Source organism: Peromyscus maniculatus, chromosome 17 (assembly GCF_049852395.1).
Source record: "Peromyscus maniculatus bairdii isolate BWxNUB_F1_BW_parent chromosome 17, HU_Pman_BW_mat_3.1, whole genome shotgun sequence".
Taxonomy (NCBI): Eukaryota; Metazoa; Chordata; class Mammalia; order Rodentia; family Cricetidae; genus Peromyscus; species Peromyscus maniculatus.
The window spans coordinates 47,136,697-47,161,009 of NC_134868.1; the positions used below are offsets into that span (position 1 = coordinate 47,136,697).

Sequence of the window (24,313 nt, forward strand, 5' to 3'; positions counted from 1 at the left end):
CTTTGGAGAGGAAATGTATTCCACATGGAGTCAGCTTGGCACCTTGGATCCCTCTGCCTCCTATGGTGTGGAATCCCTCGTCAGAACATGGAGACCATTTTTAAGAGCACCTGGCAAACCTTTGCAGAGAGGCTCCTCGGTGGAGCAGTGTCCTAAGTACCTGGGGGCCAGGGTGGATATACTTCCCAGGAGGGATATACTTTCTTGAAAGAAAAGGGAGTTAAAACAGATTCGTGGTGCCAGAGGGACTAGCCGTTCATTTAGTGGTTAAGACCATTTGATCTTGCAGAGGATCAAGGTTCTGTTCCCAGCACTCTCTTCTGAACTCCAAGGGTACCAGTCACACATGTGAAACACTCCTAAAAAAAAAAAAGATTAGCTAGTCAGGCAGTGGTGGCACACACTTTCAATCCCAGTACTCGGGAAGCCGAGGCTAACAGCTCTCTGTGAAGTGAGGCCAGCTTGGTCTAGAGTTCCAGGACAGCCAGAGCTACATAGCAAGACCTATCTCGAAAAAACAAGCAAACAAACAAACAAAAAAGGAAAAAGACAGACATCCCCAGCCTGTGTCCAGAGGCTGCAGGAGTCTGGGAGGCGGACACTATTCTAACACATAACTAATCCTAACCGTTTGTGCTGGTCACCCAGCCACAGTCACGGAGGTCGGGAGGAAGCTCTGATACAATCCCTTCACTACTTGGTAGCAAGCAGTAAGCCAGATATTTATGCTTAGTGTTGCCCATGGACACGCAGCGTGTTCCTTTGGCTGTGGAGAGAGAAAGGGGAAAGGTATTGTTGCCTTTGCAAAACAGAGTTAGGGTTGCTTGCTGTGAAATTGAAAGTCAGATCGGAGCACAGCCTGGGATCACCGAAATAAGAAATGCCAACAGCAGCTATTTCTAGACCAGACTGGCCTCGAACTCAGAGATCTGTCTGCCTCTCCCTCCCCAGTGCTGGGACTGAAGACGTGCGCCGCCACCACCACCGCATCCTTCTTAATCCTCATGCTTGGTCTCCTATGCTAGCAACTGAACTACACCTCCAGCCCAGAAAATACCTCAAAATGTTCCCTTGACCTAGAGGAGGAGTCCCACCCTGTGCTGCTAATTAAGTGATTTCTCCAGACTGATGATGTCGCCATTGGTCTGACCGCCTGCCTCACAATAAAACTTCCCTCTTTATGGGGTGTTTTATTTAAACAACAACAACAACAACTTGGTGTACTTTATAGGTATGGGCTATGGGAACAGGATTGGCTAGTTAACTGGCTTAATCTTGTTTCATCTACATGACTTGTGTGGCTACCCTCTGGAGCTTTCTAGCCTTCTCAATGGGCAGAATGGGAACAGTTAAATCTAGGCGTCGGTTACTATGGACTCCGGCTGTGCTTTTTTCCTGTTCTACGTTGTGTTCTTGGAGAAAGGGTCTCCCTGTGCAACCTTGGTTGGCCTAGAACTCACTATGTAAAGCAGGCTGGCCTTGAATTTACAGAGATCTACTAGCCTCTGCCCTCCCGAGTTCTGGTATTAAAGGCATGCCCCACCAGGTCTAGTCTCTTGTTATTCTGCTTCATTTGTGGGGTTTTTTTTTTTTTTTGTTTTGTTTTGATTTTTTTTTTTAAGATTTATTTATTTTGTATGCAGCATGTATGACTACAGGTCAGAAGAGGGCACCAGATCTCATTACGGATGGTTGTGAGCCACCATGTGGCTGCTGGGAATTGAACTCAGGACCTCTGGAAGAGCAGTCAGTGCTCTTAACCTCTGAGCCATCTCTCCAGTCCTGTTTTGATTTTTTGAGACAAGGTTTCTCTGTGTAGCCCTGGCTGTCCTGGAACTCTCTCTGTAGACCAGGCTGGCCTCCATCTCAGAGATTCATCTGCCGCTGCCTCCCTAGTGATGGGATTAAAGGCGTGCGCCACCATGGCTGGGTATTTGTGTATTTGTTTCATGTAGCCCAAACTGGCCTTGAACTAATGGCTTTACCTGTTTTTGCTAACTTCTAGGCTAGTAAGACACTTGATACATCTCTCCACCCATCTTTACAGATGGTATCAATGTTTCTGTTTTTAACCCCTGGGATCCTTAGCCATGACCCCAGGCTGAAACCTCACGGGCAGTGCTAGCAACCACAGTCACAGATCCTAAGGATGGAGGTGCACCCCCAGGAATGATTTCCACGCAAATGATTTCCATGCGAGTCCTTGAGAGCCAGCTCCAAGCACCACTGGAACCTGTGATTGGCAGCATGGCATCAAACACACCACTTTTACTAGAACATGCATGCATCTGGGAGGCAGTGCAGGAAAGACGATTCTGAACACTGTTAACGTGTCCAGTGAGGGAACTGGTTCCAGGGTCCTTCGTAACTTCAGTGTGGATGTTTCATTTGCTTTTCGACAGCGTCTCACTGTGCATCTTGAGCAGGCATTGAACTCACAACACAGACCAGGCTGGCCTTGAACGCAGATTTGCTCGTCTCTGCTTGAGTGCTGGGATGAAAGGCGTATGCCACCAGGACCAGCCAACCTCGGGGCTCTTGCTGGTCTTCCCCCTTCTTGGTTTCTACCAGCTAAGTGGCTGGAAGGCTGTCCCATGTTGCTTCAAAGTCCTCTCTCCTCTCCCTCACGGTCCTCTCCTCCCCTGCAGATGTAGGTGCCATGGTTCCACCAGCTGCCAATAATCTCACTGGGTACAATTTTGGACCCTCTCTCACACGCACCTGGAGTGACACAGCTCACATCTTACACAGAATTCTGCCATAATAGTTGTTGGTAGCATTTAATCGTAATATCACCCTGCCCTTGTGCTGGGTCTGATTCTGCACGAGCCATATTGGTCATGTCCACAGTTTTAGAATGATAGACCCAGGCCAAAGATTCCCACTTGCAGGTAGTTCTGTTACTTCTGAGAAAACTGGCCTATGACCTAATACTGTGGGGAGACTTGAGCTTGCTGGCGCCACCCGGTGGCAGCTGATAAACAGAGACACTTCATTACCATTAAGGCAGATTTCTTACTTCATCTATGTTCAATCTCACTTACCTGAAATCTATATATTACATTAACAGAGCCAAGGGACTGATGATCTCTAGCCTATGGCAATTAGAAAAGATGGAGTGGCAGTATTGATTGACGGCTTGGCCGTATTTTAACCCTCGGGAAACCAGACAGATGAAGTACTATGACAGCATGTCTTCATTATATAAGCTGGGTTCCCTTTCCCAAGAGACCCAATCTGGTCATCTAAGTAAAACAGCCATTTCATTTTCCTGCAGGTCAATTTCACTGTCCTTTATTTGATAGCCATCCCTGTTCTCTGGGGACATCGGTGGGCAATTTGAATAGCAACAGCAAGGACTTCAGGGCCTTATAGTTCCTAGCACCGTCCCTTGAGTCAAACATACACAGCCCTTGGTAGAGTCTCCCATCCATTCACACACCATTGCGTCAAGCAGAGCGGAGGCAGACATTATGGTCACTATTTTAACAAGGAAAAGACACTATGGTATGGTCTCCAAGCAAATGAGTTTGGGCTAAAATTCATTCCCTGGCCTTCTTTGCCAAATTATGCCTTCTTTCGGCATTAAAAAAAAAAAAAAAAACAAAAAAAAAACAAAACTTTGTAATACTTTGACGGTTACATGTTTACAGAGAGAAACAATGATAACTCTATGATGATGACCACAACCACAGCTACCAAAACTGCCTGGTTCAGACTGTAAAGAAGCAGCCCTGACCCCTCCAGGATGAAAACATATTGAACTGTTTTGTATTCAGCCGCGACCCAGCAAGGATAGAGTAGCGCGGATCTGAGTGAGATGCCAAGGTACCACTTGAAGAGGACAATAACCACCAGCAGGGGGCAGAAGTTAGTTTCCAAGCGGACCCAAACCAAAGCAGCTTGTTTTTCCCCTTCCTGAGGGATGGGTGGAGTTTGTACAGGAAAAACTATAAGGAAGTCAAGATCAGGGACAGTGACAATAAATGCAACCTGGTAACAGGGACACGGGAAGGGGAGGAGATGTATGGGAGAGGAAAACGAAGAGTAGGTTGGGAAAGATGAGACAAGCTTTGGGTGACGTTTTCTCTCTCAGATGCACAGGCGCAGCCAGACAGGGTTTCTGTGCGGTTCATCTTCCAGTTGGCTAGTCTCGTCCCTTCTTAGGAAACAATCTATGGTCGGAAGAAACAAGCTGGTAGTCTCCGTTTTCCTCCCCCGCCTTTCCCAAAGCATCAGAGATAGCGGGGTTGTCCGGGAGGTCACAGGAAAATACAGAAAGCACCCAGTGCCCACAGCGCACGGCCCCCTCGTCCCTGTCTCCCTCCTTTGCCGGGGGACATCTGCTCCCTTTTCACACGCCCAGGATAAAAATGAAGCAGCAGCAATTTTTATTGAGGGACCTAAACTGAAAATAGGTTTAAAACATAATTTAAAAAAATAAAACAGCAAAAGTAGCAAAAAATATATGACCTTTTAAAAAACATTTTCCTTTTTTTGTTGTTGTTGTTGTTTTTTAATATATAGCAACGGATGCTTCCCAGCCTCCAGGAGCATCTCACCCAATGGGCAAATCTCTAGTAACGACCCTTTTAAAAAGACATGTAAATATATACTCAGATTTATACACTTTGTGTTTTCTTCATAGCTATGTACAGAGCCCCGAGTCGAGGGCTCAGCCCCAGGGCCACATCACACTGCTCCCCATCTCTGCCTCACTGTCTTCTGGTACCAGGGATTTGGTCAGCAAAGCATAATTAGTATTGGAATTAAGAAGCCGCTGGTACCACCCATCTGGAGCAGAGGCTGCCTTCGGGTAAGGCCTGAACAGAAACGAACCCCACTGCTTCCGTAGCCCCAAGGCTGCTCCCACCAGAACACAGACAGGAAGGAGGCTAACGGGTCAACCAGGAGACTCGGTGAGCTCTTGCATGCCGGCCCCATTGGCTTCCACTCCCCAGGTCTCTGAGGAGCGCCAAGCAGCGGGGCGGCGGCGGCGGGTCTTGGTCCAACACCTGGGAAGGAGGAAGTGGCTACCGGCAAGAACCTGCCTCTGGGCTCCTCTCTCCCACAGCAGGTGGAGAAGAGCAAGAGGTATCTTGGGGGGGGGATGATGGGGTAGGCCACACAGGAAGGCCTCACTTAACACACTGGCTCTTGCCAGCAGCGAAGGAGAAGAGGAAAGGCAGTGTGTCCAGCGGGGAATTAGGGGCGAGGGGCACAGGTGATGACGGAACCAGGGGAAAGGCTGGGGAGGCTGGGTGGTCAGCGCCGTTTGAGTCCGCCATTGGCAAGCTGGGTCGGGTGTCGGGGCAGACAGGGTTCCTCCGGTAACGGCTCATGAGAGAAGACAGAGTCCTCCCCGGAAGAGCACGTAGAGCTCCGTGTATCGGGAAAGCTGGGAGAGTACTGGTCCAGCGGCATTGACAGGTCCAGGTACTCCTGGGACAGGAGGAAAGGGCAGGTGGCACACGAACCTTCCTACAGGGCAGTGTCCCGTCAGGCGCCTAGATGATGAGGGCCCAAGCTCCAGCCCAGGGCAGCTCTTACCTGGTTGGAGGTCAAGGCCACAATGCGGTCCAGGTCTTCCACCAGCTGCTTGAAAGTAGGCCTCTGAGAGGGGACTGCGTGCCAGCAGTCCCGCATCATCATGTACCTGCAGCAGGATGGCGAGGTCAAAGAGGGGTGACCAGGGAGGCGACTCCCTCCACACACACACAGATTTCACCATGCTCCCCCTTCCTTCGGGGCCTGAGGACCTCAGGCACCTCCCATGAGCCGCCACGGACCCAGCGTGCCAAGGACGGGCTCAAACGGCGCTGCCCACCAACGGCCCCCTCCCCTGGTCTCCCCCCAGTCCGTGCTTACAGCTCATTGGTGCAGTTAGTGGGCTTGTCCATTCGATGACCCTCCTTCAGCAGCTTGAAAAGTTCTTCCACAGGCACACCAGGGTATGGGGAGCCACCCAGAGTGAAGATCTCCCACAAGAGCACCCCAAAAGACCACCTGCAGGAGAGAGAGCACAGTGCCACCGTGAGGTACAGCACAGAGCTGGGCTGCCCTAGGGGTTCTCGCCTGGCCACGTCTCCTTGAGAAGCCAGCACAAGCAGGTGCTCATCTTGACCCTCTCATGCCCCAACACAGACAGCCCTTAAGTTCAGGGGGGCAGCAAGGGGCAGTGCAAAAGAAGGCTGAAACATGTTGTTCATGGGACAAGACAATGCCCGCCCCCCTGCACCCCCCCCCCAATGGGGGAGAGAGATTCTCATCAGCCTAGGGATGCAGGACTGTTAGTGCTCTTCCCCCAGCCTATCCCGGGGTTAATTTCGTTTCTCAGACTCACACGTCACTCTGGTGGGTGTAGATCCGGTCAAACAATGCCTCGGGCGCCATCCATTTCACAGGCAGCCGGCCCTGCAAAGCAGCAGTGGTGTGTGTGTGTGTGTGTGTGTGTGTGTGTGTGTGTGTGTGTACGCGCGTGCCACAGACAACTCACGGGATGAACTGACGATGGCTCAAGGGACAAGCAGGGCATGGACAGGTGGGACCCAGGGCACGGGGCGCCCGTTTTCAGCCCATCCCGCAGTCAGCCCCTTTTCTTAGCTCGCACAACCCCACGTGTGCACGGCGAAAACCTGGGGCAGGACACTTACATTGGTGGTTTTTTTATAGTAGTCGATATGGTGAATGTCTCGAGCTAAGCCAAAGTCTGCGATCTTCATGACATTGTCCTCTGTCACCAGGACGTTCCTAGCGGCCAGGTCTCGGTGGATGCACTGCGGAGCGGGAAGGACGAGAGGGGCCGACAACCTTGAACCGCGCTCCGCCACACAGCCATCTAGCCCCGCCCCCACCCCACCCCATCCCCGCCCCCCAACTCCAGCCCTTACTGTGCGGTAGGGAGCAGACCACTTTACCTCACAGGTCTTCTGCCCACACCCCTACCATACCCTCTAGACACCCCCGTACCCTCTAGATGACGCCCCCCCTCAAAATATCCCTTAATTCCAGACACCTTCAGCGGTGGTCTTCTCAACCACTTTAGCAAGCTCTCCTTCTTTCTTGATCTCGACCTCTAGCTTTTGGAACTGTACCCCCAAATCAGAATGTTCAGGCCTATGCTCAGTCTGTGGAGGTGTGTGTACTGGGGGCCCTGTCCGCCCTGGCAGAGCATGTCTGCCCTGGGTAGGACTGAAATCTGTGACAGGCATTTTGGCAGACACAATTCATCTTATCCTCACGGTACGTCTATAAGATAAAGATCAGCATTCCTATTTTCTTTCTTTATTTTTTTTGGTTTTTTGAGACAGGGTTTCTCTGTGTAGCTTTGCACCTTTCCTGGAACTCACTTGGTAGCCCAGGCTGGCCTCGAACTCACAGAGATCCGCCTGCCTCTGCCTCCCGAGTGCTGGGATTAAAGGCGTGCGCCACCACCGCCCGGCTAGCATTCCTATTTTCTATCTGGAGAACTATAGAGCCGGGTTCAGTGGCACAGGCCTGGAATCCCAGCACTTCAAGACCGGCACAGGATAATCACATATTTATGGCCAGCTTGTGCTACACCATGAATTTGAGGCTAGCCTCTGTCACCAAATGGGACCCTAGCCTTGAAAAGAAAAAGTCTATGCGGACAGTGGATGCAGAGAAGTCAAACCCAATGCAATCCGACCCCGAGGCTACAAGGGCTTTCCCAACGGGTTCTAATGAAACACAAGGGTCAGGCTTGGTGCACCCAAAGCTCTAAAGGATTAACAGTCGTAAGCTGGAGCCAGGGACAGGAGTGCATGTTAGCATCCCAGCACCAGAGAGACTGGGCCAGACGACGAACAAGCTCAAGACCAGCATGGACTATGTAGTCATAAACCGGAGTGCTGGGCGGGTTCAGTCCCACCCTGCCTTTTCTGGGGAGGGGTGCCATCAGGCTCCACACCTTCTTAGAGGCAAGATACTCCATGCCCCGAGCCACCTGATAGGCACAGGATACCAGATCTTTGGAGGACAGCTGTTCCTCGGGGTTGTGGCTGGGGTTGTAGCAGTATTCCAGCCCAGGAGGCCTCCGGGCCTGCAGATACTCCCGAAGGTTGCCCTTGGAGGCGTACTCCACGATGACATAAAGAGGCCCTGAGAGCACAGAGGTAGAGAGAAACCACAGGCCAGGAGATAGGTCAGCAAGTGTAGCTACACCCCATGGGAGGCCCTGCTCCAAATGTCACAGCCCGCTTGTGTCCCATGCCTAACGTCAACTCCCCTCCCTGCCTCCTCCAGACGGGAACAGGGAAAATCATCCCACCCAAGGAAAGTCAGAAAAAACGAATTCTTCCCAGTGGAGTCCAGAAAGTTCCCAAGCCAAGCTGAGGGCAGGAATCCTATTGCAGACTCCACTAACACCCTTGTTCCTATTCACGCACTGAATCTAGGTGTCAGTGAGTAGTAATCTTGGACGAAGGCCAGTCCAGTCGGCCCGGCCCCTGAGAAACACATTAACCTCCCTGCTAAGGCAGTTTCTCAGCTGATGCCCGGAGCCACCTACCATCCTGCGTGCAGGCCCCCAGCAGGTTGATGATATTCTTGTGCTTCCCGATCATTTTCATCATCTCCATCTCCGAGATCAGATCCGACAGGTCCTTCTCTGTCGCGTCAGCTTCACAGACAAACCAGAGTGGTGTGAGGGAGGGAGAGCTCGGGGCTGGGGAAGCAGATCCTGGAGGGACCCCTTTCCTCCGGGACTTGCTTCCATCCTCCTGCTCCCCATTCAGGAGTCGCCACTACCATGTGGTACTGAATGTGGCCGGAGAGAAAAAAACCAGCCAGACGGGACTAAGATGAGCACCTGAGCCCGGGTCAACATTAAGAAGCAAAGTAAGGGGCTGGAGAGATGGCTCAGCGGTTAAGAGCACTGGCTGCTCTTCCAGAGGTCCTGAGTTCAATTCCCAGCACCCATATGGTGGCTCACAACCATCTGTAATAAGATCTGGTGCCCTCTTCTGGCCTGCAGGCATATATGCAGATAGAACAATGAATACATAATAAATAGGAGGAGGAAAGGAAGAAGAGGAAGAGGAAGGAGGAAGGAGGAAGAAGGAAGGAAGGAAGGAAAGAAGGAAGGAAGGAAGAAAGGAAGGAAGAAAGATAAGATTTAAACACTCAGGGTGTGCCATCCCCCTCCAGTCCCAGATTAGACCCCCCAGGCAGTATAGCAGGTACGAGCAATGACAGCACCATAGAATGCATTTCACTCTATTTGGTCCAGACCTAGCTGGCTTAGAAAGGAAAAGAGACCACCATGGCCGGAAACAGGAGCATCACTCACACTTCAACATCTTCACGGCCACTTTGGTCACGCGGTTGGGTTTGTCCTTATCCAGCCCGATGGCCTCTGCCAATACCACCTGCCCAAAGCAGCCCTCTCCAAGAGGTTTGCCTAAGACCAGTCTTGGGGCGGAAACAGAGAGAGAGTGTGGCAGTCAGGGCTGGACACACAGTGAGCGACAGTCAGGGCTGGTAAAGGTCAAACTTTTACAGGGCAGCTCCTCCCCATTTCTCCCGGCACTCCACCCCATCAAGAGCGGGGAGCAGCTGTTTCTAGAGGCATCTCGTGTACCTGCACTACCTAAAGGGCCTCAGCATACACAACTGCTAAAAGCTAGGGCAAGCGTGGGGGTCCTCGGGGGGGAAAGTTACGGCGTATTACCGGTCTCTTGGCAGCTCCCAGCGGGGATCTTCGGGAAGCTCATATTCAGACACCCCAGCTAGCATGGGGGTCCCACTGGAGGAGAGCCGCGAAGGCCGAACCAGGAGAACCCCAGAGTTCATGGACGCACTGGAGTCGGCTGACACCTGCAAAAAAAAAAAAAGAGTGGGGTCACCCTTCTAGCAAGGCGAGCAGGAATGGGTAGCTTTTTGCCATAACACAGATTTGCTTCTATCCCTAGCATGGCAGGGTCAAAAACAAAAACAAAAACAAACAAGCAAAAAAAAAAAAAAAACAAACACATGAGGTGGAAGCTATACGACTGAGCAATTTCTACCATCAAAAACTCTTTCCGAATCCCAGCTCGGGCAGTGGTGGCACATGCCTTTAATCCCAGCTCTGGGGAGGCAGAGGGAAGCTGATCTCTGAGTTCAAGACCAGCCTGGTCTACATACAGGATAACCAGGGCTACACAGGTAAACCTTGTCCCGAAAAACAAAAAACAAACAAAAAAGGCTTTCTGACCTCCATTTTACTCACCTATTCAATGAGCATACCAAAGATACCTCTTCCAACTGAGTGTCTTATAATATCATAATAGCTCTTTTCTGGTTCCAGCTCTTGGCAAAAACTCTCCCTCAGACTACGGATACCTAACCCCTAAGGCACCTTTCTGGGTCAGCAGTGTTCTGACCTCAGGTGACCGAACAAGGCCTTTGCGGTTGGGGTGCAGGGTAGACAGGCGTGGAGCCAGAGTTAGTTTCTAATGTGTCTGGTCCAGAAGTGGGAGCAAAGTCCAACGTGGTAGACGAGGAGCAGCCAGGAGGTGGGTGGGAAAGGGGGGCAGGCCCTGGAGGCCCAGGAAGAGACGCCAAGGCGGTGTGGTGAGCGTGCAAATCCCCCATCTACTTTCTGTTACCTGTCTGCGCAGAGGGATGCTCTTGGCCAGCTTGTGCACGGCCATCTGGCTGTGGAAGTCACTCTTCTTGGTGCCGCTCTTCATCTTGTAGATGATGACGGAGCCCACCATGCAGGAGATAAGGAAGGCCCCGGTGCAATAGATGATAATCTCCAAGTAGAGCGGCGAGGTCATCACAGCTGGTCTCTCTTCCAGGGCTGAGTCGGTGCGGACAGGGTGTCAGCAGTTTATGGGGACTTTGCCCGTGAGAGGGATGCCCCATGAGAAACCCAGTACCTATCCTTTCCCCCTTGGGAACTTGTCGGGAAGGGGAGACCCCAGCTAGATGCCAGTATCAAAAGGACCAGACATCTTGGGACCTCTGAGGCATCCTTAAACATCCTTAAACTCAAAGCCCATAGAGGATAAAGCCTAGGCTATCCTGCTACACAAGTCCAACACTCATTAACTCCAGAACTACCTTGCAGCTTCCTACTAGACTAGATGGCTCTGCAGAACCTCAATGCTGTGCACATAGATCATACAGAGACAGGCTGTTATGAGCAAGGGACCAGGGTCCTCAAAGCACAAGATGGCACTCAGAGTAAGGACTAATGGACGCCCATGGTAGCCATCCTGTGTCGTACTACATACATGACACCTCTGTTAGGTCAGACCCGTAAATGCCTAAATACACAGGCAAGACAAATGTAATGTCTAAATACGTCTCGAGATGAAAAAAAAAACATGTATTTGGCAGCTCTTAAGGAACCTACTCATGGCCCCACAGGATTCCTAAAATGTAAGGAAGTTGGAGATTTGGGGGGTGGGGTGGGCAACATATCATTTTACTCAAGTCTTTCACCTCTATTTAGAATTCATACTGCTGGGGTGTGTGTGTGTGTGCATGCCTTTAATCCCAGCACTCGGGAGGCAGAGACAGGTGGATCTCTGTGAGTTTGAGGCCAGCCTGGTCTACAGAGTGAGTTCGAGAACAACCAGGGCTGTTACACAGAGAAACCCTGTCTCAAAAATAAATAAATAGCCGGGCGGTGGTGGCGCACGCCTTTAATCCCAGCACTCGGGAGGCAGAGGCAGGCGGATCTTTGTGAGTTCGAGGCCAGCCTGGGCTACCAAGTGAGTTCCAGGAAAGGCGCAAAGCTACACAGAGAAACCCTGTCTCGAAAAACCAAAAAAAAAAAAAAAAAAAAAAAAAAAAAAAAAAATAAATAAATAAATAAATAAATAAAAAAGAAATCATACAGTCCTGGCTAGTTGACACAAGCTAAAGTCGCCTGAATGGAGGGAACCTCAGTTGAGAAAATGCCTCCATAAAAGTGGGCTGTGGGCAAGCCTGCCTGGTACTTTCTTATTAGTGATTAATGTGGAAGGGTCCAGTCCACTGTGGGCGGTGCCATCCTTGGGCTGCTGGTCCTGGGTGCTCTAAGAAAGCAGGCTGAGCAAGCCATGGGGAGCAAGCCAGTCAGCAGCGCCCCTCCATGGCCTCTGCATCAGCTCCTGCCTCCAGGTTCCTGCCCTGCTTCAGTTCCTGCCCTGACTTCCTTCAATGATGAACTGTGATGTGGAAGTGTGCACCGAATAAACCCTTTGCTTCCCAAGTTGCTTTTGGTCCTGGCGTTTCAACACAGCAGTAGTGACCCTGACTAAGACACATACTCATCATTCCCATACGCCGGTTAGTCCGCCTTTCCCTTCGGCACAAGAAACAGCATCTGCCTGCTGGACTCGACTCCCTTCCCTGCATGTATACAGCCCTCGTCTTACAGTCCTCCCCCTTAAAACCTCAGCCAGCCGAAGAGGAAGTGACACCTTGGGAGTCCTCCCAGCCCAACCAGGAAATGACAGAGCCCATGACAGGGAAGGTGTGTTGCCTGTCCTTCCCCAGTGTCGGAAAATAAAGGCTCACAGGAAGCATCGACTGAACAGAGACAGGGCCAGATGCTTCTCCGCAAGCGGCGGGGTGGGGGTGTGGGGGGGCTGCTGGGCAAGCAAGATGGAAGTAGAGGAGGAACACAACGCAGCAGCCACACACAGAACAGCAGCACTCGGGCCACATGCAGGCAAGAACCATCCTCGTCCTACGTCACCAACCCACCACCGGGCAAGGCTGCAGGCTCCTTCCTTCCTGGCGGGTACCGGGGACACAGATCTCCCAGCTTGGGAGGGGAGGTCAGGAGGGATGAGCCAGAGAGGCACCCTAAGACAGGCCTTTCCCAAGGCAGCTCGAGTTTGCGGCTGTCCAGGCATGCCAGTCAAAGTGTAGCAGGATAAAGTGTGGGCCAGCAGCACCCAATGGGAGCAGTAAGCTCCGGTTGGCCGGGGACCTGGATTCATGAAGAAGAGGTGCAGGGCTTTTCTTGCCGACACTCTTGGGACTGGCTAAAGAAGTCCCAGTAATTCAAACCCTTGGTACCAAGAGGATAAAGGAAGATGCTGTACCCAAGGACAGAAGGAGCCTGTGCTGCCACAAGGTAAACCCAGAGCTCGTGCATGCATTACATTGACCAGGGAGAGAGCCAGACAGAGATGGGGGGGGGGGGGGGCTGCCACATGACTTCCTGGAGATCCAGGAACCCCCTCTGCGTGGGCCTCAAAGCCGGAGCAGAAAAGGGCACACAGTGGACGGAGCCATCCCTCTCGGCCTCTCCCCAGCCCTGTAAGGGATGCACGGCTCCCGTGGCAAAGGCAGGAGGACCCGGAAAGGATCAGGTGCAGTGTGTACCTTCCAGGACGGTCAACCATGCAGAGTGATGGGAGAGTCCGATAGAGTTACCCGCCAAGCACGTGTACTCCCCCGCATCCTCAAAGGAGACATTCCGTAAATGGAGCACCTCCATCTCCTTGTCGGTGGTATTAACTCCGGCAGTCTAGAAGAGACAACGGAGGCAAAATGGACGCGCACGGGAGCGTGAGACCTCAGAGAGGCAAGAGGAACGGAGGAGGGGGACAGAGGAGGGGACCGAAACCAGAGGAAGAAACGCTCCCCAGCACACATCTCCTTCGCAACAAGGCAAAATGAAACACCACCAGGCAGCGAGACCTGTTAGAGGAAGAGAGTCAGGCCCTGGGGGAGGCGCTCCTGCAGACCTGAGACGACGGACGGCTGGTTACGACCCTTCACCAGACGCTGGCAGCCACTGGCCCAGCCAAGCATGCGGGCGGTGGGCAGCATGGAGAAATGGGGCCTGGCAGGTGGGGGGCTGTTTGGTTTGGGGTAAAGAGAGTCAGTGGGGACAGATGGACAGATGGCAGGGAAAGGGGCGTGCGCGTGCGAACGCACGCGCGCGCGCACACACACACACACACACACACACACACACACACACACGACCTGCAGATATCCAGATATCCTCTGTTTAAGACGTCAGTCTAAAGTATCATTCCTAACACAAAAGACTATCTCACAAGTGCATGGACGGGACGGGCATAAGTACTTACACACACACACACACACACACACACACAGAAAAAGAGAGAGAGAGATTTAGAGAGAGAGAGAGAGAGAGAGAGAGAGAGAGACAGAGACAGAGACAGAGACAGAGACAGAGAGAGAACACATAGATAAGGCACAAAGGGAGCCATAGAAAACCAACAGTACCAAACCAAAGCAGCCCCCCAAGCCAGGGATTTTTCCATGGCTCTGGGCATTAGGGACACAGTAGTAGGAAGGTAGAGTTGGCGCTGGCTTCCCAACGTGCCCCAGCAGTGTGGGGTCTATATCAAGTACCCAGTCTAGGGTCCCGTCCATGTCCCCGTTACCTTTTGCCACAGGTCTGGTGACAGTGAGCCACGCAGACTGGTTAGCTTCACCAATATAATTGGAAACCTTACACACATACTCCCCGCTCTGGGCCTCTGTCACATTGAACAGGGTCAGCACCTCCGCATCCGAGCTATTAATCCCCGAATGCTGGAACAAACCAACGACACCACCAGTCAGTTGGGCAAACACTGAGATGTGGCCCACGCTGTGCTCCCGGGGGGGACGACTGTCAGCCAGGCCCCAGGAGCCAAGGTCAGGGAGACACTGAGGACCTACCATCTTCTCTTCTGAGCGAGACAAACATGAAACCGCTAATACGAAAACGGGAAGGGGAAGGGGGGAGGGGGAAGGAAGAAGAAAAGGGGAAATGGAAAGAGGTGGGGCAAAAAAAGAGGGAAAAGGAGAGGAAGGAAGGGGAGGTCCCAAAGCCAATATTCTGTGTGTGTTAAACTTCCGCTACCAGACCAGGGTGGGGACTCGTAATTGGAGACAGAGCTCCGAGGCCCAGAGCTAGAGCTGGGCCCCTTTCTTCCAGAACATTGTCAGCACCAGTGGCAAAGAAAAAAGGGACAGTCAGTAAATCTCCTGGACAGCCAAGGCAGGGGAGGAGGAGGAGGTCTAACTTCTGGTTATTCCTGCGGCCAGATCCACTGGAGACTTAACCAATTACCTCCCTGGATTAATGGAGCATTCAGGGACTATGAGAGTCTGGGACTGGGAGGAAAAAAGGAAGAAGATGCCATTATTCCTCAAACGGCTTAGAATTTATAGGTGGCCTTTACTTTTCCAACTGTTTAGGCCACGCCCTTAGCATGGACCTTGTTCGTAACTTAGGAAACGAGCGGGACTGACTGGGAAACATTTGCTGGTGGAAGGCTGTGGTGCGAAGCCACAAGCAAGCTCGAGAGTCTCAATGCCTTCCTCGAGAAATTGATCCAAGATCCCGAATCACTCTCGAGGCTCTTTAGAAGCCAGCAACTATTATCACCTACCCCCACCCTCTGCTCCCAGCTCATCTCCCACCTTCTGCTGTCACCAGCCTGTGGCTAGATCCCTACCAAGATGGAGTATGTGCCTTACGGGAAAGGCTGAGCCCTAATCCCAGGCACTGAGCCCCAGGGGACATCTGGTCACCTTCCCAGCATACTGGCCAAGAAGGAGGCTAAGATTACCTTCAGGATCTGGACATATGGCAGGTTGTCTGGGCCAATCTTACTCCCATTCACCTCAATGTGCTTCAGCCACTGGATGTGAGGCTGTGGATCACTGTACACCTTACACATGAACTCCACGTTGCTGCCCAGGGCTACTGTCTTGTTGGCAGGTAACCCTGCCTGAAGGATGGGCCGGTGAGGAGATCGCTCTGCAGAGAAAGAGAGAGGATGGACGTGTTGGACTCGTCCATGGTCTGGTCCTGGCTGGGATGCTGGGATGCTGGCAGAGGTAAGGTCTACCTTGATTCTCCGGTATCCTTTCCAGTGCCTCTGTGAAACTCCAGTCCCTTAAACCTGGTTTCAGAGAAGGGGTGCCATCTCCTCCATTCCTGCACCCGCATTTTCAGGCACAACCAGGTCTCTTGTCTAAGCAGAGATACCTCCCTCCGCCCCCTGATTCCAATATCTTAGGCCCTCCCCAGATCTCCCAGACCACAATCTTCTTCCTGAACCACATCAATGCCAAGGCAGGTGTTGGCTATGAGGCTCTGGGCCATACACACTCCACAGAAGGAGACCCACAACCTTTACAGTCACCGCCTTGAGACAAACAACAGACTGTTCTTCCTGTCTCCCGAAATGCTTGGGATTCTACATTCACAGGCACTTGGCCTCTGTGCCTCGGTGTGAGTAATTGGCCTATGGCTACTCTTATGCCTACACCGTAAGGATACCAAGGGCAAAACTCAGGGCATGAATTTCAAGAGCCTGGTGTGTTAGTGGTGTTTATTAAGCAACAGCTACTATTATGTTACAGATCTTATCACTGCACCAAGCTATGTCTTTCAAGACATGTAGCATAATAGTAGTGATCGCTTAATGAATGAATAAAAAATAGCAAACCAGGAATGGTAGCACAGGCCTTTAATCCCAGCACTCAAGAGTCAAGGCAGGCAGACAGATCGCAATTGAGTTCGAGGTCAGCCTGGTCTACATGGCAAGTTCCAGGATAGCCAGGGATGCATAGACACTGTCCCCAATAAATGAATGAATGAATGAATGAATAAAAGACAAGAAAAAAGTGAGGCTCCAGGCAGGCCCGTGCCTGTAATCCTAGCACTTGAGAGGTTAGAAGGCAGGGGGATCACCATGAGTTCAAGGTCAGGCTGCACAACACAATGAGTTCCAAAGTGGCCTGGGCCTGAAGTCTGAGACTGTATCTTAAATTGGAAGGAAGGGAGGGAGGGAGGGGAAGAAGTAAGAAAAGGAGGGAGGGAGAAAGGGGGGAGGGAAAAGTGAGACTCAAAGTGGGAAATACAGTGCCAAACGTCCGGGTTCTACCCCTAGGGCCTCAGACTCCATGGCCGCCTTTCCCCACCCCGCCCTCCTCCTCCTGACCCTCAGCCTTGGCCTTCTTTTTTTTTTTTTTTAAAGATTTATTTATTATGTATACAGTGTCCTGCCTGCACATATCCCTGCAGGCCAGAAGAGGGCACCAGATCTCATTACAGATTGTTGTGAGCCACCATGTGGTTGCTGGGAATTGAACTCAGGACCTTTAGAAAAACAAGCAGTGCTCTTAACCTCTGAGCCATCTCTCCAGCCCCAGCCTTGGCCTTCTTACCCACAACATCCAGCTGGTAGGTGTGGTTGATGCTGCCATACTCATTCTCCACGATGCAGGTGTAGTTGCCCTTGTCGGAGGGCACCACCGAGTCCATTATGATGCTCCAGGTGGCGTAGCGGACCTGTAGGGCACAGCCAAGGAAGGGGCTTTGTTGAGCGTCTGGGGGAAGGTGCGCAGGAGAGCAGGTAGCTCGTGGCGAGTGCCGCAGTGTTCGCCAAAACAAAGCCTAGAGGGACCAGCTCTCGGCCGAGTCCCACTCGGAACACACCCTGCCAGCTAAACTAGCATGGCGTGAAGACGCTGGACACCTTCTCGGTAGCATTCCGAAGCAGCCATGATCCGGACAAAGGTGCCTTTGGCACAGTCTCCTAAACTCACTGGGAACCCTCTCCATGTCCATTGGTTTCATCCCTGTGCCTGATGTGGCTCTCCTGCTACTCTGGACACCCGAGTTTCAAAAGCTATCTCCTCGGGGTCAGCAGGACGGGTCAGTGGACAAGGGCACTTGCCACCAAGCCTGGGCGAGTTTGATTCCTAGGACCCACACAGCGTGGAATGAGGCAACCAGGTCCTGCAAATGCACAGCACTGCTTGCACACAAGACAAAATTGCAGTTCAAACAGAAAAACCTCTCTCTTCTTCCAGCTGATCTGGCAGGTAACTGAACAGTGGCTCACACAGCTGTGCTTTGACACTGGCCTTAGCAGGCTACAAAATCTTCGCAGGCCAGAATGCTGGCTTGTCCCAGCTGAAGCACAGGAACGTGCGAACAGTAAGTACTTGGTAAGTTCAGGGGAAGCTTTCCCATAGTCCTTCTTAAAAAGAGAAAAGAGGAACGAGGTGTGGTGGCACACGCCTTTGATCCTAGCATTCAGGAGGCAGAGCGGGCTGAGTTCCAGGACAGCCTGATCTATAGAGCAAGTTCCAGCACAGCCAGAGCTACATAGACAAACCCTGGCTTAAAAAGAAAACAAGCCGGGGTGTGTGTGTGGGGGGGGGGGGGGGTGGCGGCGGCGGCTGCAGCGGCAGCACACGCCTTTGATCCCAGCACTCGGGAGGCAGAGCCAGGCGGATCTCTGTGAGTTCGAGGCCAGCCTGGTCTCCAGGAAAGGTGCAAAGCTACACAGAGAAACCCTGTCTCGAAAAAACAAAAACAAAAAACAACAACAACAAAAAAGCAAAACAAAAAACCCTAAATAAACAATCAAGTAAATAATAAAAAAAGAAAGAAGAGCTATTGTTGCTTTTAAATGTGTGTACATGTACATGCGTGCACACACATGAGTGTGGGCGCCCCCAGTAGCCCTGCACCTGGAGTTGTAGGTGGTTCTGAGTTGCCTGATGTGGGTGCTGGGAACCAGACTCTGGTCTTCTGGAAGAGTGATGTATGCTTAACCATTAAGCTGTCTCTCCAGCCAGCTCCTCCCTCTGGTTTTTTTTTTTTCCCCCTCATACAAGAGCAATGAGAACCCATGCATGATGGCACTTAGGACCTAAGACCGGAGGACTGGGAGTTCCAGGCCAGCCTGGGGTATAGAGGGAAGAAACAGTCTCCAAAAAGTCAGAAGGAATGAGAAAGAGACTCCAGGTGAGGTGGGAGCTATTTGGGACCCTTGGAGATCATCGGGTCTCTGAGGAAAAAGAGTCTCATCGGGAAGGAAATGAAGCAGCTTATCAGCATAGGAAATGCCTAACGGTATCGATGAGCCACACGAATGCTCTCACACGGGGAATTTCTTGGCAGAGGTCCAGTGGGTTTGTTGTTCTCACATTCTCTTGTGGGGAGGTGACTGGTTTTCCCTTTTAGGACTGGGGGGCTGAGGACGTGACTCAATGTGGGCTTAGCATGCAGAAAAACAAGGGAAAGGGGCATGGGTTATACGCACTGACAGCTTAAGACACACCTACACTCTTTTATCTGATCATTTCATTTCCGGTAATCTGTCCTGAGAAAGGTCCCTTTTAAGTCGCCAGGCACGGTGGCACCCACATTTCTTTAATCCTAGCACTCAGGAGGCAGAGTCAGGGAGCTCTGTCTGAGCCTGGGACAGCCTGCATACTGAGTTCCAGGCCAACCAGGGCTAAGGAGAGAGACCCTGTCTCAAAAACCAAAGAAAGGGAGGAGGGAGAGAGGAGCTAATTGGCCGGTGAGGTGGCTCAGCGGTTAAAAGGATTTGCCACCAAGCCTGACACCTGAGTCTGTCCTTCAGGACCCACATAGTTGAGGGAGAAACTAACTCCTCCAAGTTTTCCCCTGATTGCCCATATTCATATCCCCCCTGCAAATAAAAATTCTTAAAGTGATAAAAAAAAAATCAAAACACTGCAGTTTCAGGGGATCTGACACCCTCTTCAGACCTTTGTAGGCACTAGGCACACATCTGGTGCACATCCATATATCAGATGAAACAATCATAGATACATATAATCCCAGCACTCAGGTGGCAGAGGCAGGTGGATCTCTGAGATGGAGGCCAGCCTGGGCTACAGAGGGAGTTCTAAGACAGCTAGGGCTACACAGAGAAACCCTGTCTAGAACTGCGCCCCCCCCCCCCCCCCCCCCCGCCGCCACCAAGGCAACTAAAACAACAAGATAATAAAGGCATTTAATACGCGTTTCCCATCCCAGCCCTCCATCCAATGTCTTCTTCTAACTTTTCTTGGGTATGTGCACACACGTACCTTATAGCCTCCAATCCGGTGGTCGGGTTTGAACTCTTTGCCATTTTTCAACCAGCGCAGAGTGGGATTGGGGGTTCCACTGGACGGGCACTTGAACTTCACCGTCTTGGCCGCCGGCACCGCATGCAGCTTCTTCTCCATCTTTTCTGGGGATGTCCAGTACGGGGCGACAGCTGTCCAGGAAAAGCCACGGGAGACAGATGAGGGGAAGCAGGAACCGTCAGGCTGAGGAGCAAGGGCCCAGGCAGGACCACACGCACCCCATCTTCTATCTGCTCAACACCTCAGGCCATCCGGAGGGGCAGCAGCCAGGCGCCGTGGCCCGCAGGCCCTCTGAGCCTCTCTCTCCTCCCATTTCCCTAAGTCTCAACTCCCACCGTCTCAAAGGCAGTAAACAAGAAAGAAAACAGTGTCTCACGCCTACGGTTTGGTTTGGTGTTGTCTGTCTCTTTCTCCTCCGAAGAGGAGTCATCATCGTCGTCGTCATCCTCCGAGGAGGGAAGCGCATCTGCAAGGAGAAGGGAGTAGGGGCGCTGAGGTACTTCTGAGCATTCCCAGATGGTCACGCAAACAGAAGCCACCCCATCAGGACCAGCTCGGTGCAGTCACGGACAACACACCCATCCATCCCACGAGGACTCCCAATCTTCCCAAATTTTCGCCTCAGTGACAGTCTGCGTTTAAGAACCGCATGCTCCGGCGCTCATCCTGGCCCAAGGCACCGCCTTCCGCCGAGAAGTCCAGATGGCTCCAGCTGGGCCAGCTACGCTTTTTTCCAACTGTATTTCATTCCAGCCTACACACCAAGGCCTCTCAGCTAACAGTACCACCTGGGTACCCACAAGAGCAGCTGAGGAATTCTTTGGACGCAAACCATTGAGAAACCCAGGCAGGTCTAGACACTCTGGGCCTTGGAGCTACTTCTAAAACCTGTAAGATGGATAGCTTGCCATCAGGATGCTCAAGTATCGATCTGCGGAGGGCTGGGAGTTGCCTGCTTTTCTCCCCCCCCCTCCCCCCCGAAAGATTTCTTTTTAATGTATGGGTATGTATGTGAGCCTGTGTGAATATGTACCAAGTGCATGCAGGAGCCCAAGGGGGCCAGAAGGTGCTGGGTCCCCAGGCACTGAAGTTATAGTTGCGAGCACACACTGTGGGTGCCGGGAACCAAAGCCAGGTCCCCTGCAAGAGTTATCAAGCGATCGTCACAGCTGAGCCATCTCTCCAGCCCCAGAGCTGCCCTTTTTATAGTTATTTTGAGACAGGGCCTCACAATGTAGAGATGTAGTCCAAGTTGGCTTCCAACTCACAGAGAGCCTCTGGAGTGCTCTGATTAAAGGTGTGCACCACTGTGCCCCCTTACAACTGCCTTCGCTCCCCAACTGGGACACACTCCATTTAAAAACGGGCTGGGTGTGGCGGAGCACACTTTGAATCCCAGCACTTGGGAGGGAGAAGCAGGCGTATCTCTGTTAGTTTGTGACCAGCCTGGTCTATATAGTGAGTTCCAGGGCAGCCAGGGCTGTGTAGAGAGACCCTGTCTCAAAAAAGAAAAAAAAAGGCTTGTTATCCATTCACCAGAGGGCTCTCTATTCCCCCTTGCCACGCTTGGGGGGCTAAGGAAACATGTTCCTCAACTGGGGACAAGTTCTGATCGATGCCTGGGAGAAGGGACCAAGCCACATCTTGGCATCAGGAAAGTCCCAGCTTGTCTTTCTCGGATCCTGGTCTTGTGAAAAAAATCACATTTATCTAAAGGAAGCATATTCCCAACAATAAGAGCTCCAGGCTTGCCTGGCTGCACTCAGAATGTTCCACGAGCTAGACAACAGGTGTTTTTGTTTTTTGTTGTTTTTTCCACAAAGCCAGGACATGGCAGTGTACCTGAGTCCTTCTCACCACCGCAGGAAGCCCACCCTATGCTCTCAGGCTCCAATCACTAACCCCAGGCCTGGACAAGATGAGGCTGGCGGAGCCCCACTGAGCATGATCGGGCATGCTGCGGTGGGCACAATCCCAGGGTCTTACTTAGCCGCCCCAGGCCACCGCCCGGCATCTGCCCTACCTGGTCAACCTCTTGAGAGCTAAGCCACGCAGCCAGCGGGCAGGGAGCAATGTTAGTGGGCGCCAGTTCCGAAGCAGAGGAGGGGCAGATCCCGGAAGGAAGTGGGCCTCCCTTTAACACGAGCGAGCGAATAAAGTGGAAGGAGTGGACGGGAGAGGTGGGGCGGGGGGGGGGCGGGCTTTGCTACCAACCTGAGACATTGACGGAGAAGTAGGTGGTGTCGCTGCCAGAGGGGCTGCTGGTCACACAAGCATAGAGGCCCGAGTCGGCCGGGATGGAATCCCGCACCTCCACCTCCTCCCCTGTGATGCGGGTGCGGTTGCTCTCCGCCAGCTGCACCCCGTCCCGCAGCCAGTTGATGCTCTGCACATCATCCCGCAGGCGGCAGCGAAGCTGGAGCAGGTCACCGGGGTGGACCAGGAGAGACTCCACTTCCACAGGGACTCCCCAGGGCTGAGCTGCAGCCACCCAGAGGGGCCGGGAAGAAGAGCCAAGTTCGGGGGGGGGGGGGGCGGGGGGAGAAGGAGGAGGAGAGAGAAAGGGAGTTAGGTGAGCCACAGGGTACCGCTGCACTGTCCGGGCTTCCACGGAGGCCACGGAGCTGGGGACTAGACTATGGACCGGTTGGAAATGAGGGGCAACCTGAGAGCCCCCCGCCCCAGCTTCCTTTCCTCCTCCACCCCACTTCTTCGTGAGTCAAGGAAAAAGAGGGCCAAGTTAGGAAGCAGCTGCAGCAGCATTAAGCAGTGTTTGTTTCCACTTCCCTCGATCCTAAGGGGGGGAGCGAGGTTTTCCTGTTATCTCGAATGCCCCCTTCCCCATACACCAAGCACAGCCACGTCCCACCGGAACACCCCATTCCTTGTGAGCCCCGTCAGCTTCGCCTCTTTCCCTAGCGAATAAACCCCGCCCATCAACAAACCCAGAAACCCAGCAGCCGGGTCGGTCCCTCCGCCCAAGCTGAGAGCGGGCGGAGGGGCGCGTTTGGTCGACCGGGACTCCGGGTACACATGACTCAGCGAGGGTGGGGGCCTGGCCCTCCAGGAACACAGATGCACGTGTAGGAGGGACAGCCAACGAGAGGTCAGCTCAGGGGAGCCTCCCGAGAACAGGTGCCGGGCCCGAGGCCCGCAGCTGCCACAAACAGCACATTTGCTCTGGCAGCAGACCCGGTACACATAAACCCTTTCCCGTCCGCTGGCTGCCTGGGCGCACCCGGCTCCTGCACCCCACCTTCCTCCTCGACAGGCACAGAGTCACCCTGTGCGGATGGGCGTCAGAATGGTGGCTCCCAAATGCTCCAATATTTGAATGTTTGGTCCCGAGTTGGCAGAGCTGTTCTGGGAAGGATTAGGAGGCAGGAGCTTGTTGGAAGGAAGGGGGTGTGTCACTGGGGGTGGGCTTTGAGGTTTCAAAAGCCCAAGCCTGTCCCAGTCTCTCTCTCAGTCAGTCAGTCAGTCAGTCTGTCTGTCTCTCCCTCCCTCCCTCCCTCCAACTTGTGGATAAGATGTAAGCTCTCAGCTACTGCTCCAGCGCCATGCCTGCCTGCCTTCCTCCACGCTCCCCACCTAGATGGTCATGGATTCACTTGAAACTGTAAGCAAGTCCCAAATTAAATGCTTTCTTTTTATAAGTTGCCTTGTTCTGGTGTCTCTTCACAGTAAGAGAAAAGTAGCTAAGATACACACATACACACACACACACACACACACACACACACACACACACACACAGAGGCATCCCAGACAGAAGTACTAGAACTACCCCGAAGCCCCGATGCTATGGAGAACACTGTAGGTGTATGATGTAGGTGAGCTGACTCACCCCTGTCAGCAGGAAGACCTGTATTCTTGGCACTACTAATAGCCAGCCACACTGGCTGATTAAATCCCTTTGCTAAGGAGGACGCAAGGAAGTTTCTGTTCCTTTTGTATGTTCCAGTGTATGACTGGCCTCTTCCTCCACAACAATGTACCAGGTGCCCCTCATGGCTGCCACTGGCCGTGGCTCAAGTGGAATTGGTCACAGGTGCCTGAGACTCTGGAAGAGCATGTTCCCTCAGCTCCTGCCCTGACCCCATCCTTTGCTCCTCTCTCGGTACTCACCAGTGTTCAGACTGGCAGGTAACTCCTCCTGCAAGCCAGTTCTCACCACCATCTGGTGAGAGGATGGAATGGGTCACCACCAAGAGTTGCCCAATTGTGGATCCAATGACATGGACAGTCTTCCTATTGTCATTCTTCTTGATTCCTTTTCTTTGCCTTTTAAGCTCCATCCATTTCTTTAGTTTTCTGAGACAGGGACTTGCTGTGTATCCTAAACTAACTACAAACTTGTGATCATCCTGTTTCTTTTTTTTTTATTAATTTATTTTTATTTCATTTGCATTGGTGTTTTGCTGCATGTATGCCT

General features: G+C 52.5%; 1 protein-coding gene across 9 annotated transcripts in view; it reads right to left on the minus strand.

Annotated features, from left to right (window-relative positions):
* Positions 1-4,368: 4,368 nt before the first annotated feature.
* The window catches only part of Fgfr1 (fibroblast growth factor receptor 1), a 58,175-nt gene continuing 38,230 nt past the window's right edge, over positions 4,369-24,313 (minus strand). For 2 of the 9 annotated variants that reach the window (XM_076553795.1, XM_076553796.1), the window contains exons 3-18: positions 22,093-22,359; positions 20,261-20,344; positions 19,837-20,009; positions 17,152-17,275; positions 15,546-15,736; positions 13,333-13,477; positions 10,604-10,807; positions 9,692-9,836; positions 9,311-9,432; positions 8,531-8,641; positions 7,931-8,121; positions 6,654-6,776; positions 6,344-6,414; positions 5,869-6,006; positions 5,551-5,656; positions 4,369-5,442 (exon numbers count right to left, since the gene is read on the minus strand). In XM_076553795.1, the coding sequence (XP_076409910.1) occupies positions 5,266-5,442; positions 5,551-5,656; positions 5,869-6,006; positions 6,344-6,414; positions 6,654-6,776; positions 7,931-8,121; positions 8,531-8,641; positions 9,311-9,432; positions 9,692-9,836; positions 10,604-10,807; positions 13,333-13,477; positions 15,546-15,736; positions 17,152-17,275; positions 19,837-20,009; positions 20,261-20,344; positions 22,093-22,359 (2,372 nt within the window). In that variant the 3' untranslated portion in view covers positions 4,369-5,265. Of the gene's footprint in view, positions 5,443-5,550; positions 5,657-5,868; positions 6,007-6,343; positions 6,415-6,653; positions 6,777-7,930; positions 8,122-8,530; positions 8,642-9,310; positions 9,433-9,691; positions 9,838-10,603; positions 10,808-13,332; positions 13,478-15,545; positions 15,737-17,151; positions 17,276-19,836; positions 20,010-20,254; positions 20,345-22,092; positions 22,360-24,313 lie in introns of all 9 variants that reach the window. The other 7 variants (XM_076553794.1, XM_076553793.1, XM_042262846.2 and 4 more) reach the window with 6 other exon arrangements.